General features: G+C 40.1%; 1 protein-coding gene across 1 annotated transcript; it reads left to right on the top strand.

Moving 5' to 3' along the window:
- The first annotated feature begins 401 nt into the window (after positions 1–401).
- On the top strand, positions 402–16352 carry LOC117520728 (eukaryotic translation initiation factor 4E-1A-like). The gene is made up of 7 exons (XM_034182028.1): positions 402–442; positions 895–998; positions 3440–3535; positions 7512–7575; positions 10364–10477; positions 10566–10705; positions 15248–16352. The coding sequence occupies exons 1-7, from the start codon at positions 425–427 to the stop codon at positions 15360–15362; spliced, it is 651 nt and encodes a 216-aa protein (XP_034037919.1). The 5' UTR covers positions 402–424; the 3' UTR covers positions 15363–16352.
- The last annotated feature ends 500 nt before the right edge of the window (positions 16353–16852 follow it).

Raw genomic sequence — 16852 nt, 5'->3', positions numbered from 1 at the left:
TACGTTAGCTTCATAGACGATTGATTACTACAAGATAAAACTGCATGCTTTAAAGTAGCTTAACTTTTTAAACTATCTAAAATAATTAATCTTCAAAAGTAAAGCATTAAAAACAAAGGATGAAATTTGTCACTATGTTTTAGCTTCATTATTAAAATCATAAACTATTCCAAACGCAACATCGGGTGAAAGTATTAAAATTGTAAGATAGGTATCTTTTTAAGGGGGAAAAATAAAGTAGCTGGTATTTTTATATATATATATATATATCATATCTATTGACTAAGTAATTATTAAACCATAAAACTTGTTTTTCAAACAGCGTTTACATTGGGGTTCATTGCGCATGCGCAGACTGTTTCCCAGCTGGTCCAATCAGGTACTTTAGCACGAGCCCCAAACATTGACGTGTAGTTTGTTGAAGATGGCGACTGTTTTGGTGGTGAGTGGACTTCAAACGGACTCGTTCAACTTCTAAACTTCTTTCCCCCCCCCCCCCCCTCCTTATTGGGCGCAGAGCAGAAGGGAAGACAGTGGCTGCTTTGACAGACGTTTTTCTGATATAACGTCAGACTCCTTCCTCTCTTTAATCTTCTTGTCAACATCTCTGGCAGCTAATGTCACGTTGGCTCGCTAACATTAGCCAAACAACTTTAACATCTCTGCTTGAACATATTAAGTATGTATGTATGTATGTATGTATGTATGTATGTATGTATGTATGTGAGTGAATGAATTCTGGAAGTGTCTTACAGTAAATGTAACGTTACAGGTTGCTGTGCAGGAGTTAAATGTCACTCTGTACTTATATGCACTTTTGTAAACATCAGTACACTGGGGAGCTTGAGTTTTGGGGAAAAGAAAACTAGGCATGTTTGTATTTTTTTTGTAAAGGTGGCTACTTCAACAGCTTCAGATTCTAAAAAAGAAACATGTGAGGCCTCTAACCAGAAGGTTGTGACTCCTACAGTGCACATAAAGCATCCGTTGCAGAACAGGTGAGACCACAGGTGTCTATTAGTCTTTCCACCCAATTTTACAATTTCTGAAATAACTCTTGGGATTATGGTGTGGTTTGCTTTACAATGGTTCAACATTTAGCAGGCATTAGCGTTAAAGTTGGAAGAGTGCTCATTCATCCATATTCAATTGCTAACCTGAGACATACAAGTCTGTTCATTTGGATGGAATGTTTTCAGTCCTACACCTGCTGCTAACACCAAGAAAAGTTTACAAATTAAAACAATTCTTCACTTGCCTCTCTACTTTCGTGTGCTGCGTCCTTACTACAGTGTGTTTGGAAAGTATTCACAGTGCTTCTACATTTTATGCTTTATAAAATGTATGTTTTACACCAAAATGGGGTAAAAAAAAATTTCATTTGCAACACCCCGTAATAACATGAAAAGTTTTTAAGTTTTGCAGATTTATTTAAAAAAAAAATGTGTGCATTCACAGCACTTGGTTAGTGTGCTTGGTTTCAGTACAGAAGGTTCCTGGTTCAAACACCACCCTGCCACATTTTGCCACGTAATGTAAGGTCAGGAAGGGCATCCAGCCTAAAACTTGTGCCAGATCAAAATGCAGATCCAGAGACCCAGAGTGAAAAAAACAAGGGAGCAGCTGAACAGCTTTTGCTCAGTACTTTGTTGATGCACCTGTGGCATCAATTTCAAGTCTTCCTAAATATGATGCCACAACCTTGGTGCGCCAGCCTTTGGCCAGTTTTGCCCATTCCTCTTTGCAGCACCTCTCAAGCTCCATCAGGTAGATACGTGCATATGACCTAAATATGGCGTCCGCTGCTTGGATGTATCAGCTGCTTCTGGCTTGAGACTTCCCAGGCAGTAGTGCTGAGTTTGTTTCGAGGAATGAGTTTACTTTTTGACAATTGGGAATCAACCTACTTGATGTAGATTATTGCAACGGCATTCCTGTGACGAGTAGAACTTTGCATATTCTGTGAAAAATTGAATTGGAAAATTGCGTCAAACATTCGCTTGTGAAGGTAAGATCGGTTTTCAAATAATATAGAACATTTAATTCATGTAATTTATGTAATTTGCTGTGAAGTTTGGTGGTAACTGACGTATTTGCATGGTGAAATAGCAGTTGTGTGTGTTTTTTAAGCTTGGCAACTACTGTCAGAAAACTGACAATGAGACACTGGTCACAGCTTTTCCTTTTCAGTCTGAGGTCAAGAGCACTCTGGAGCAGGTTTTCATCCAGGATGTCTCTGTAGATTGCTGCATTCCGCTTTCCCTCAATCTTGACTGGTTTCCAAGTTCCTGCCTCTGGATAAACATTCCCACAGCATGATGCTGCCACCACCATGCTTCACTGTAAGGATGGTGCCTGGTTTCCTCTAAATGTGGCACCTTGCATTCACACCATTGAGTTCAATCTTTGTCTCATAAGACCAGAGAATTTTGTTTCTCATGGTCTGAGAGTCCTTCAGGTGCGTCTTGGAAATCTTCAGATGGGCTGCCATGTGCCTTCCACTAAGGAGTGGCTTCTGTCTGACCTGTACCATATAGGTTTGATTGGTGGATTGCTGCAGAGATGGTTGTCCCTCTGGAAGGTTCTCCTCTCTCCAGAGAGGAATGCTGGAGCTCTGACAGTGATCTTGAGGTTCTTGGTCACCTCCCTGATTAAGGCCCTTCTCCCCAATCGCTTAGTTTAGATGGGCAGCCAGCTCTAGGAAGAGACCTAGTGGACCAAAACTTCCATTTACAGATGATGGTCACTGGGACCTCCAAAGCAGCAGAAATGTTTCTGTACCCTTGCCCAGATTTATAACTCAAGACGATGCTGTCATTGTTGGTTTTGCTCTGACATGCGCTGTCAACTGTGGGATAGGTGTGTGCCTTTCCAAATCATGCCCATTCAACTCAATTTACAATTTCAAGAATGATCAGAGGAAATGGGATGCACCAGATCTCAATTTTGAGCTTCATGTCAAACGTATTCACATGTGACTTCTTAGGGTTTTGTTTTTGTTTTTTAATTAAAAAAATCTTAACTTTTTTCACATTGTCGTTGTGGTAGTGGGTGTAGAATTTTAAGGAAAACAAAGAATTTTGTGAAATAATTTTTGAAATAATGCTGTAACATAAAATGTAGAAAACGCGAAGCACTGTATACACACCAGCCCATCTACCCATCCTTTGGTAAACAACTGCCAAACACTTTTTTTTTAATTTCTTAATAAGGAGGTAGTGCTCAGCAAAAGTCATCATTTGCATTGGGGTGTAAGTGAGCTGACTAAACGGTATTGTGGACTCGAGACCCATTAAATTTTACAATCACAAATGTAGACTTAAAGTTGTTTTTGTTTTTTTTAAGAGGCTGATCCTGTGTGAGTCTGATGGGCTAGGGGACCCATATGGCTGGAAAAGTATGATTAAATACATTTTGTGTATATGACCTTAATTTGCAGATGGGCTCTTTGGTTCTTCAAAAATGATAAGAGCAAAACCTGGCAAGCCAATCTTCGTCTTATCTCCAAATTTGACACTGTGGAAGACTTCTGGGCGTAAGCATATTGTTTGATAAATCACTTTGTTTGCAGTCACTCTTGTGGTGTTCAATACCAAAGTCTATATTTTGTTAAATAAATTGCAGATTCCCTAAACTTTTGTAGTGATTAGTGATGGACGCTACAGGATTTTTTAAAACTAATTTTTGCTGATATAAACATTGAACTGATACTTACAGTGATGGTTGATTTGTTGTGATTGCGTAACTGCAGTTTACAAACTCAGTTGTGAAAAAGAAGAATTTAAACTTGTACGAAATGTAAATTGTGTGCTGGTGCCACATTTTGGTTTGGAGTAAAATTAAGACCCCTGTGTCATTATCTGAATAAGACTGTAACAGCCCAGTGGCAGTCAGCTCTCTATTGCACAAAATAAGATATGTTTTAAAATAAAGCTGAATGTTTTCTGCTACATGAACTGGTTTGTATCATTCTTCCTTGAGATAATCCATACAGTTGAAGTCAAAGCCTCATTGTCAGGTCAGTGAGCAGGACTGGTCCCAAACTGCATTCATTACAATACAAAACCAGTTTGGGTTATGTCTGGCAACCAGTCAATCGCCAACTTTTGAAGGTAGCAACCTATCACGTAAAACGTGGACGTGTCCTTGACCTTCTCTAGCCCCTGTGGCCCTCAACATTGACACACCTGCGTGCTGGATCATGTCCAGAGAAACTCACCACGTCCAAAATGCCATAACTGATGTTCCTGCACAATTAAAGTGCTGCTCCTTCTCACAAATTTGAAATGACTAAAAAATATTTTTTTAGGGCCCACAAGGCTGGAAAAAGTTCCCCTGACTAAAAGTCCAGCTTTGTGTGATTCAAAAAAAGGCACTGTGACAGTTGGCTCTCCACAGGACGACAGGCAGGAAATAGATGAACACACGTAACGGTGAGTTTATCAAGGGATAAATTGTGGATTTACAGGTGTTGGAGTGAGAGAAACCTGTAAATTGATCAGGCTTGGACTGGTGGAGAAACTCTGGGGCTTTACAATGTTTAACTCATTTGCCACCATCTTCAGCTCAGTGATGCTGATGGGCAACTTCGGCTGTTGCTGATGGGCACAGGGCACAGCTTTTTCTTTTACTGAATTTAACATTTAAAAAAAAAAAAAATTACATAAGCACCAGATTCAAGCTAAAGTTAGGATTGCATGGGCAGCAACTTTCAAAAGTTGTCATTTCAACACTTAATGATTGAATCTCTGCTTTAATTTGCTCAGGTCATTCAGGGTTTGAAACAAAACTTAACGCTTCTCATCAGGCCAGTGTGTTAAATGCCATATACAGTGAGGAAAATAAGTATTTGAACACCCTGCGATTTTGTAAGTTCTCCCACTTAGAAATCATGGAGGGGTCTGAAATTTTCATCTTGGGTGCATGTCCACTGAGAGACGATCTTAAAAAAAAAAAAAAAAAAAAAAAAAAAATCCGGAAATCTGTTTTGGTTTTTTATAAATATTTGTATGTTACTGCTGCAAATAAGTGTTTCAACACCTGTTAATATTTGGTACAGTAGCCTTTGTTTGCAATTACAGAGGTCAAATGTTTACTGTAGTTTTTCCACCAGGTTTGCGCACACTGCAGCAGGGATTTTGGCCCATTCCTCCACACAGATCTCTAGATCAGCCAGGTTACTGGGCTGTCGCTGAGAAACAGAGTTTTAGCTCCCTCCAAAGACTTTCTATTGGGTTTAGGTCTGGAGACTGGCGAGGCCACTCCAGAACCTTGATATGCTTCTTAGCCCTGGTTCACACGGCAGGTTAATTAGGCCGATATCGGACCCGATCTTCCCCGGGATGCCCCGACAATCATAATGATGCTAAAGATAATCTTATCAGATATTCCTGCCATGTGGTGTGTTAAGAGCGCTCTGATCTGCTCGGAACAGTGTCAGGAATGCTCCGATCGCAAATCGGGGATATTCAACATGTTGGTTTTTTTTTTTTGTTGTTTTTTTTTTGTGTCCGGTGTGTGTGTGGCGTTCTCCAACCACAAATGAGCACACAGCCTGCTGAATGTGACGTGCAGCCAATCAGAAAGAGAGGTGACGGACGGAAGGAGCGGAAAATAAAATCAAAACAGCTGTTCTGACTTACCAGAAAGTCCGGTGGTCGCGCTGTCTCCACTTCTTTAAAGAACACTTTCTTTTTGTATCGTTTTTTTGTTTTCCCTCTGTTTTAAATAGTCCACAAAGTACCTCCATTTGTTTACTCTGAAGTCACGTTTAATCTCGATTTTGAGATTTCCTGTTTGAGCTGTGAATGTTTGTGTGTGTGACATCTGTTCATGTGTGGTGGTGTTGTCCTTACCGTGTGGCTGAATACCACACACTGTACGACCAAACCTGTTAGAGCCATGTTTTTTTTCTTTCTTTTTTTAAATCTTCACATGTGTGGTCTCTTAAGTTTTGGAAACCTAAAGATAATTTTAAAATCCTGTCATGTGAACCAGGCTTTACGGAGCCACTCCTTGGTTATCCTGGCTGTGTGCTTCGGGTCATTGTCATGTTGGAAGACCCATCCACGACCCATCTCCAATGCTCTAACTGAGGGAAGGAGGTTGTTCCCCAAAATCTCGCAATACATGGCCCTGGTCATCCTCTCCTTAATACAGTGCAGTCGTCCTGTCCCATGTGTAGAAAAACGCTCCCAAAGCATGATGCTTCCACCCCCATGCTTCACAGTAGGGAGATGGTTTTTGGGATGGTACTCGGCATTCTTCTTCCTCCAAACACGGTGAGTGGAATTAAGACCAAAAAGTTCTATTTTGGTCTCATCTGACCACATAACTTTCTCCCATGACTCCTCTGGATCATCAAAATGGTCATGGGCAAACTTAAAACAGGCCTGGACGTGTGCTGATGTAAGCAGGGGAACCTTCCGTAACCTTGGAAACATTGGTACCAGCTCTCTTCAGGTCATTGACCGGCTCCTCCCGTGCAGTTCTGGGCTGATTCCTCACCTTTCTTAGGATCATTGATACGCCACTAGGTGGGATCTTACATGGAGCCCCAGTCCGAGGGAGATTGACAGTCATGTTTAGCTTCTTCCATTTTCTAATAATTGCTCCAACAGTTGATCTTTTTTCACCAAGCTGCTTGGCAATTGCCCCGTAGCCCATTCCAGCTTTGTGGAGGTCTCCAATTTTGTCTCTGGTGTCTTTGGACAGCTCTTTGGTCTTAGCTGTGTTAGTAGTTGGAGTCTCACTGATTGTGTGGAGTGGTGGACAGGTTTCTTTATGCAGCTAACGACCTCAACTAGGTGCTTCTAATTTGGAATGAGTGGAGGCGGACTAACGTGTCTTTGAGGGCCAGTATTTTTGCTGGTTGGCAGGTGTTCAAATACTTATTTGCAGCAGTAACATAAATTATAAAAAAAAAAAATATCATACATTGTGATTTATGTATTTTTTTTTTTTTCTTATGTCTCTCAGTGGACATGCACCTAAGATGAAAATTTCAGACCCCTCCATGATTTCTAAGTGGGAGAATTTACAAAATTGCAGGGTGTTCAAATACTTATTTTCCTCAGTGTTTCCTATAATGCGTTTCCTTGGCAAATCGCAACACAGTTTGTCAGCCACATGTCTTGAAACAATAACGCGCTTTTAAAGGCAGAGTTACACATGCCCCAGGCCTAGCCACAGTTGTCTGAATATGTAAAGTTATCGGGCGTTCTTATCTATCTTATATCTGCGGATACTGATTAACTTTTTGTGCTTGTATCGGCAGATACAGATATTATGGTGCGTCCCTGTAACGTTAAAGTACTGCAACTTTGCTTTGGTTTGTGTGTGTGGTTTTTTTTTTTTTTTTGGCACACATCTCAGTTCTGTATGGCTCATTTTGGATTGCCACTGAACACGCTATTTGCTTAAAGCTTTTTCAGGTACTTGATGACAGTCTTCTTAAGTTTCCCTGTTGTTGGGTTTGTTTTAATCTACCCCCACCCCCCTTCTCATTCCAGACTCTATAATCATATTCAGCCTTCGAGTAACTTGATGTCTGGCTGCGACTACTCCCTGTTCAAGGTAAGATTTAATACTCGTCTTTCTACTTTAAATATCCACAAAGTGTGATGTTGTGACCTACTCTAGCTTTGAATGCTAATGGATATGTACTCCATGTAACTGAACAGCACTCCAAAGGAGGGATGTCCCGATCAGGTTTTTTGGCCCCGATCCGATTCCGAGTCATCTGATTTTGAGTGTCTGCCGATACCAAGTCCCGATCCGATACTTTAAAAAACTAAATGAACAAATGCTAAATGTATAATTTCATTTTACTTATTTTATTATTTATCACTTAAACAGTGCACTTCTCCTTGAGGTAGCTTGAACAATCAAGTAATAATCTACCAGACTTAAAAAATGTAAAAATTTCCATGTTGTTTTATGTGTCTAAAAATGTCAAAGGTTCCTTATGTTAAACAAGAAATTATCTAATCTGAAATAACAGGTGGTTTTAATTTATAGATGAAAGGTTTCTAAAGAACCATTTATTGATTTAGCTATTTTAATTACAAGTGTTCTAAATTTTTTAAACAGTAATCAGAAATTTTGAGGTAACAAACAACAACAAAAAACATTTCCAAGGATTTCTTCAGACGTGGTTTTTGCACTGATCTGTGGTTCAAATCCCTGCCTGACTGGAAAATCACTAAGGGCCCTTGGGCAAGGTCTTTAATCCCCTATTGCTCCCGGTGTGTAGTGAGCGCCTTGTATGGCAGCACCCTGACATCGGGGTGAATGAGGCATAATTGTAAAGCGCTTTGAGCAGCTGATGCAGATGGAAAAGCACGATAACTGAGCGCATAAATACACCAACAGCAACGCGCGTAACTCCCCCCACCTCTGTCCGGTTGAACTTTTTTCTTTGTTCAATTTAAAAAAAAAAAAAAAAAAAAAAAAAAAAAGAGATTGGGTTGAACTTTGACCGCGTCAGCCTGCCGACAAGCGGCAATGCGCTCTCCCGTCAGAGGCGTCGCGTCAAAAGCCGAGCTAAAGCGACGCTTCTGATGCGTCTAAAAAGCAACGCGTCTAAAAAGCAACGCGTCTCATTGAAAATAATGCTTTTTAGACCGATTTTTGATGCTTCTGACGCGTTCAGTGTGAAAGGCCCTTAAGAAGCAACGCGTCTCACGCCTCTGATGCTTCTGACACATGAAAGGCCCATTAATCTGCAATAATGAGCCTGAAATAGCACTGATCAAAATAATGATAAAATCTGTATCAGATTCCTGATCGGGGTGCAACATCCGATTTCGATCAAGTCTGAAACCACGTGATCGGATCGGGACATCCCTACTCCAAAGACTGTACTATGTAGTATCGGGTTGCAAATTTAATCTGGTTTGAAACAGATGATCAGTTTCATTTTAATCCAGATATAAAAGCTGTGGAAACATACATTAGGGAATTTGTTTTGTCATTGTAAATGGGTTATGATGGTTAAGGTACTTGGTGGTATGGGATTTGTACCCTTGCAGCCAGCAACAGACCAGATCAAGGAGCTGCTCAGTGTGGCTGTAGTAATCTGTGCATATATCTCAATTTAAAACTTGTGTATCATGATGGAACTTTGTATGATTTGTATGTCTGTCCATCAATCCATTTTCATTTGTTAGCATGATATCTCAAAACCAGATGACAAATTTCATTCATATTTAGCATAAGGGTGTACTTTGGTGATCCTCTGACACTTTGTATTACTGATTTGTGATGACTCTTATTAGTTATGAATTTATACAACCAGCAATTTACCTTTAACTAATGGCTTCATATTACTCCATAATGACCTGTTATTATGGAGGAATATAAAATTTTCTGCATATTTGTCTAGTGAGTCAGTAGCATGGCCCAAGCAGAGGATCACCCTTTGAGTCTGATCTGCTTGAGGTTTCTTCCTCAATATCATCAGAGGGAGTTTTTCCTTACCACTATTGCCTGTGTGGTTGCTCTGGGGGTTGGTAAGGTTAACCCTACTTATGCGATGTCTTGAGGCAGCTTTGTTGTGATTTGATGCTATGTAAATGAAATTAAATTATTTCCTGCTACTCTTACTCTTTATTTTACTTTGTCTTTATTTGTTTTATTGAGTGTTGTAATTTTATTTTAATCTATTTACAATTGGGGTAACTTGATGCTCATCTTTAAACATGTGCAGCACTTTGGTCGACTGCTGTCGTTTTTAAACGTGCTTTAGAAATAAAGGTTGAGTTCTCCCTGGCCTACATATGTAGCTAGCATGTGATTGGTTCTTTATTACGGACGTTAAATGGTGCATTACAGGGCTTCTTTTATGGATACGTACACAGAGCCTAAAGGAGAAGGTCAAGTTTAAGAAATCAAGTCCGTAGTCACTATTGCTGCTATTTAATGACTTTTAGGGTTTGTCAAGCCAGCTCGCATAAAGAAAGCCAGTGGGTTACCCTGTCTCAGTCATACAGTTCTCAGTTTAGTCACAGTATCATAATGGCGAACCAGAATTCTTTGTTAAATTCTTGGACTTTTTATGTGAAGGTGAGATATTGGGAGAGGAGATTGTACCTGGAAATCCCAATAGTTAAGCAGTTTGTGAAATCCTCAGCCAGCATGTCTGGCACTAACTGCACCGTGTTCAGCCATTTAAATGTCTTTCCCTGCCATTCTGATGCTTTGTTTGAAGTTCAGCAGTTCTTCTTGATCATGTCTTAATGTTTTGAGCTTCTGCTGCGTGATCAGCTGACTAGATTAAATCATGTTTGTAGCTCTATCATTATTTGCATGTGACTGTTGTGAAAGTACATAGTTCTGTGGTTTGGCCTTTATTTTTAAACAGGATGGGATTGAACCTATGTGGGAGGATGAACAGAATCGACGAGGTGGGCGCTGGCTGATAACGCTTTCCAAACACCAACGTAAATCAGACCTGGACCGCTTCTGGTTGGAGACGGTATGCTTAGACTGGTGTAGTAGTGCTTTTAATGGACACATTTGAAAAGAAGGTGCTGTTAAATGTTGTGTGGTCGTCCCCCCCGCAGCTCTTGTGCCTTGTTGGCGAATCTTTTGATGATTATAGCGATGACGTCTGCGGAGCTGTAATTAATGTCCGAGCCAAAGGAGATAAAATAGCCATATGGACCACAAACTATGAAAACAAAGAAGCCATCACGCACATTGGGTGAGTGAAAGCTGTCGCAGTTACACGTCAGGGTGGCAGATTTTAAAAGGGAAACTTATTTGAACTCATCAGACCATGTAGCAAACCTGAATTCACAAATTACTATGACTTACAAATGAAACAGTCATCAGTAATCAAGCATGTCACGGTTGACCAGAAAGTTGTTTGAAGAGCAAAACGCTCTTAAATTTAATCTTAAGGGGGGTTTGTATCTACATCATATCAGCAGTGTGGATAATAAAGTACTTTAAGGTCAGCCAGCTGATTAGAAGTCAGGCAGAGATTAATACAGTGAGTGGTTTGACTGTCACCTTCAGTCTAGTCTACAGCAAATAAAACGTTAAGGTGACTGATTTGGCTAGATTCCACCATTGGGCCCGAGTTAGCAGTGATTTCATTAAGTAAGATGGCAACTGTGTTGTGGCTCTGGGGAATCAAGGTCACCATCCTTGACCCACTGCCTTTCTGAAGTTGAAAGTCAGCACAGTTGTATATTTAATGTGAGTTGAAAAAAGATAACTAATATCGTTGTCCCAGTACTTCATGCTGTGATTAGTACAGTAAAAAGGATTACAAATGTTCAGTTGATACAAACACCAAATTTGGAATAAAGACTTCTGAAAAGTCCTTTTATAAAAAAAACAAAACAAAACCTTTAGCCACGTCAACTTTACATTTTTGGGTTGTATAGTATTGAAGTCATTGATTCATCTGTTCAGTAGATCATTCTGGAAGTTTCCAGTCTTAATGCAGAGATATGTGAACAAAGCAAACCCAATCATAGAGAATCTTTGTGTGCTACCCTTATCTAGTTTAGCCTGCAAGTCATTGTGGTTTACTTCAGTGTAGCCATTGCTGTGCACAAGCAACTACTTGGACCTTAGGTAAGCGGTGAGGACAAAGGGCATAGCTAACTTTAAAAGCAAAAATATGACCTACTACTAAACCCTTACATCTCATACGCTATCACGCGTTCTACAGCATGTAGATGCACTTTATACATATACACACAGTCCATCCGGAAATATTCGCAGCGCTTCACTTTCCACATTTTGTTACAGCCTTATTCCAAAATGGGTGGAATTTTTTTTTTTTTTTTTTTTTTTCCTTTCCCCTCAATTCTACACACCGTACCCCATGATGACTATGTGCAAGTTTAATTTTTTTTTTTGGGGGGGGTTGCAAATTCATTTAAAAAAAAAAAAAAAAAATCACATGCACACAAGCATTCACAGCCTTTGCCATGAAGCTCAAAATTGAGCTCAGGTGCATCCTGTTTCTACTGATCATCCAGTAGATGTTTCTACAGCATAATTGGAGTCCACCTGGGGTAAGTAAATGGACTGCATGTATGTATCGCGCTTTTCCATCTGCATCAGACACTCGAAGCGCTTCGCACATCAGTGCCTCACATTCACCCCGATGTCATGCAAGGCACCCACTACACACCCACCAGGAGCAACTAGGGGATTAAGGACCTTGCTGAATTTTCCAGTCAAGCTGGGATTTGAACTAAGGATCCTTTGGTCTCAAGCCCAACGCTTAACCACTAGACCATCACCTCCCCAAAATTCTATTGCTTGGCCATGAATTGTAAAGGCGCACACCTATCTACATATAAGGTCCCACAGTTGACCAGTGGTGGACACAGCTAACCAAAAAGTTAGCTTCGATAACTGGTACTCAGCTAACTGAAGTTTTTTTTTTTTTTTTTTTTTTTTTTTTAAACACTGAACCGATAAACTGTCTAAAAACTTATCGGAAGCTACAGATAACCGATAACTTTAAATTTTGCCTCAAAGATGCTCTCAGCTACTAAGAAGCTGAATTTTGAGTTTAAACACCGCCAAAGCTTCTAATAGAACCAATGGCGATCAGTCAATGAGCCAGCACTTCTCTCTTTGTGCGCTCTACCCCCTCCTGTAGGAAAGCATAATTTACCCTGACAGGACACAGTGGTCCAGCGATGAGGCAGAGGTCTTGAAATGGAAAACAGGTTTGAATTATGGTTTTGCTTTAAAAAATAAAATTATTCCGGATAGATTAACTACATTAATGTAAACTTTTAAAATGTACAAAGTAAAATATAACACATCTGTTACTTTTAAAATGATGCACTAATTCTGAAGATTTGAACATCAACACGCAGATGCCCAAAGGGGATTATGGGTAAACTAAGCCTCCGCTCATACTGATTGGTTGATTCATTCATTCTATCTAAAAACCAACACAAGTGAATCAATGTAATGTGTTGGTGTTTGCAAATAAATGTGCTTTTGTAAAATGTCATTTTTTTTTTCACTTGTATAAAAAAGAAATGTTCAAGATCCCGCCCGACAGTGCCTAAGCGCACACCGCACACGTGATGACATCACAACTCTATCTGGTTAGGGAGACAAGATTTCTTTCAATAACAAGAACTGTCAAAACTTTCTCGTGTGTGGTTGGAATTGTGTGGCCATCAGAATCGTCGTTTGAATGCTTGAATAACGATGTCAGTCGCACAAAGAAATCAAATAGTGAAAACATGTTCGGTGCGGTGTCATAACGCATCAATCAGTCGCTCCGTGAGGCGTCTTAACATCAAGCCCGGTTCACATGGCAAGATAATTAGGCTGATATCGGACCCGATCTTCCCCTTCCAACAATCGTAAGGATGCCCCGACAATCGTGATGATGCTGAATATAATCTTATCAGATATTCCTGCTGTGTGTGATGTGGTAAGGACATGAGGAGCTAAATGTGACATGCAGCCAATCAGAAAGCAAGGTGTCTGACCTGGGAATGTTCATGTGTGAAATCTGTTTGTGTGTTTTTACCATGTGGCTGACACCACACACTGTACAACTAAACCTGTCAGATCTGTTTTTTTAAATCTTCACATGTGGGGTCTTTCAGGTTTTAGAAACCTACAGATAATTTTAAACCCCTGTGGTCGACAACACTGATATAACCGGCTGCCAGTAGATGGCAGTGTTCTATGCATTTTGACGCTGGTTATATCACACGGCTTGAATCACAATTTAACACAATTTTCAGCTTTTGGAGGAATCGACCTGGGCTTCGTCTAGCATTTTTACATAAAACACAATAACATCTATAAATCCAGAGAATATATTCACAAGAGATTTAGGCACAATATACAAAGAGTTGAATGTTGTCCATGTGGAGCCTGATCAGTGTGTCTCAAATGCATTTCTCCTGTCCTGAACTTTTACCCAGAATGCACTGCGCACACACCATGTCCACACTAAAACCTTTAAAATTAGTCCAATACTTTAAAACTAAAACATATATCTGATATTTTCACTTTATAGAACTTCAGATGTGACATTAATTTAAATAACTTGTCCGAAATTAGTTTAGTTCAAATTAACCATAAGTTAAAACTGTGTGCCTCTGGATGACTTGGGTGATATTGCCAACGTATCACTATGGGGTCAAAAGAAATGAGCTTTTTTCTTTTCTAAGACCAGTTCTCCTTTGCCTGCAGAGGATAGAGTGGTTATTCTAGAACTAGCTCTTCTCTGTAGAGGATAGAACTGTGTATCTACTACAAAAGCTACATCTGCAAAAATGTTAGTGGACTAAAAATTATCAGACCAAAACTTATCAAAAGATAATTGGTCCGATGATGGTTTTCAAAGTTATCTGAAAAGCTAATCTGATAATGAAAACATTATCTTCAATAGTTAGCAGATTTGTGGAACTGTGCCCACCACTGCAGTTGGCAGTGTATGTCAGAGGACAAACCAAGCATGAAGTCAGAGGAATTGTCTGTAGACCTCAGACAGGATTGTCTTCAGGCGCAAATCTGGGGAACTGTACAGAAACATTTCTGCTGCTTTGAAGGTCCCAAAGTGCACAGTGGCCTCCATCATCCATACATGGGAGAAGTCCAGATCCACCAGGACACTAGCGAGAGAAGGGCCTTAGTCAGGGAGGTGACAGAGAACCTGATGGTCCCGCTGTCAGAGCTCCAGCATTCCTCTGTGCAGATAGAACTTTCCTGAAGGACAACCATCTCTGCAGCAATCCACCAATCAGGCCTGTATGGTATAATGGCCAGATGGAAGCCACTCCTTAGTAAAAGGCCCATGGCAGCCCACCTGGACTTTGCCAAAATACCTGAAGGACTCTTAGACCATGAAAAACAAAATTCTCTGGTCTGAGACAAAGATTTAACTCTTTGGTGTGAATGCCAGGCATCCCTACAGTGAAGCATGGTGGTGTCAGCATCATGCTGTAGGGATGTTTTTCAGCAGCAGGAACTGGGAGACTAGTCAGGATTAAGGGAAAGATGAATGTAGCAATGTACAGAGACATCCTGGATGAAAACCTGCTAACTGTTTGCAAAATTAGACCAAGAAGTACCATTGTGCCAAAATTTGGTGCTTGCGCCACACAATTAAATATTCTTATGCTGTATGCATTTATCTGATGCATTATTACTACATTGCACTGGCACACACTTATGAAGTCTAAACAAATATCATGTTTGACATTTCGGTTTGTTTTGTGTGGGTTTTTCTTTTCTGTAGGCGGGTATACAAAGAGAGATTAGGTGTGCCCCCAAAAGTCATCATCGGGTATCAGTCCCATGCAGACACGGCGACGAAGAGCGGCTCCACAATGAAGAACAAGTTTGTTGCCTGAAGACAACTCATTTCTGCTGGGTTTTTTTACTTCTTTCTCTCTCCCTGGGCTCTACATGGGTTCTGAATGTTGCTCCACAGCGACCCATTGCCCTGCTAGTTATATTTGAGTCTTCTACGCACACTGAGAACCAATGGCATCGTTTCTCTGTAACTTTGCCAAATTTATCCACAAACACTTGAAGTGAATCATTTTTGTTTACAGATGTTCTGTTGCTGGCTGCTTGCAGTCAGCTCTGTAAGTAGTCTTGTAATTTTGCTTCTGTCCAGCACAGCCGAGTTCAACTGAAACAAATGTGAGGGGCTTGTAATTTTGACTTTAGTTAAACCCCTGGTTGACGAGGAGCACATCCTGATATTTTCATTTCAGCTCCATTGTGGTGATGTAGAGAAGCAAAACTGTGACTGCCCAAATACCCGAGTGTGTTTCCACATGACTTAGGAAAAATGTTGGCACAAATGATTTTGTTAAAAGTATGTGAAATGAACATAAGGGTAACCGAACATTCCTCTACTGAGTGCAGTTTGATTTGGCCAGATGGCTTTTGTAATGTTTGTTTGTTGTTGAGCTAATTTATGTGATGTGAACAAGTTGCTGTTTGTGGGGGGGGGGGTTTTCCCAGTCAGGCAGGAAATGCTGAAATGTGAAACTTTAGCCTGGGTGTTGTTCTTGAAGATGATAAATGTTTGACACCAAATTGGACCAGGGACCATCTTTGATATATTGAAAGTAAATTTGAGGTGATATTTGGGTATTTTCCTAACCTGTAACTGAACTTTTTTTTTTATTATTCCTTTAATGTTTATTGCACAGAGGAGCCATATTATAGTTTACATTTTGAAGAGTTCTACATTGAGGTTTTGTTAAATGTCTGTTTTGTTTTGTTTTTTTTCCTCCCCTGCCCCTCCCTGTTCTACCTCTTCCAGACAGGATGTGTCTGGGAGGACGGGATTTAAATGTGCCTTTGGTCAAACTGACTGCTAAATGTACTAAAAAGTGATGTAAATAAACATGTTCAGTTTAATGTGAGCCAGTTATTTTGAGTTGCTTTAGTACATCATGGGAAGAATGTTGGAAGTTTTTAAAGGGACACTTAAATGTCAAGTGATTTCACAATGTCAGTGAAATGCAACATTTCTGATTAATGGAATTACTGTTATCTTGTGATAGGTTAGTCCTGCTAAATATCCCCCCCGCCTTCAAATTCAGTATTGACACAATGTTATCTCAAGGTTTAACAAGCAGTCCACATGTACCACATCATGCATTTGAAGTTCAATGACGTAATATTTCTATCTGTGAAAGTTCCCCCAGCTCTCTTGGGAAAAACTCATGTGAATGTAGCTTTGTGTGGGTGGGGGTGTCGATTAAGTATATTTGCTATTTGAAATGGTGAGCTTTGGAGTGTAATGGAACCCTCTCTCATCTCTGGTGTAAATCCCAAGGGGCATACACTTCAGTACATGTGGAATTCTTTCTTGAGTGGTTAT

This window comes from Thalassophryne amazonica, chromosome 11 (assembly GCF_902500255.1).
Source record: "Thalassophryne amazonica chromosome 11, fThaAma1.1, whole genome shotgun sequence".
Classification (NCBI taxonomy): Eukaryota; Metazoa; Chordata; class Actinopteri; order Batrachoidiformes; family Batrachoididae; genus Thalassophryne; species Thalassophryne amazonica.
This window is presented reverse-complemented; position numbering and strand designations above follow the sequence as displayed.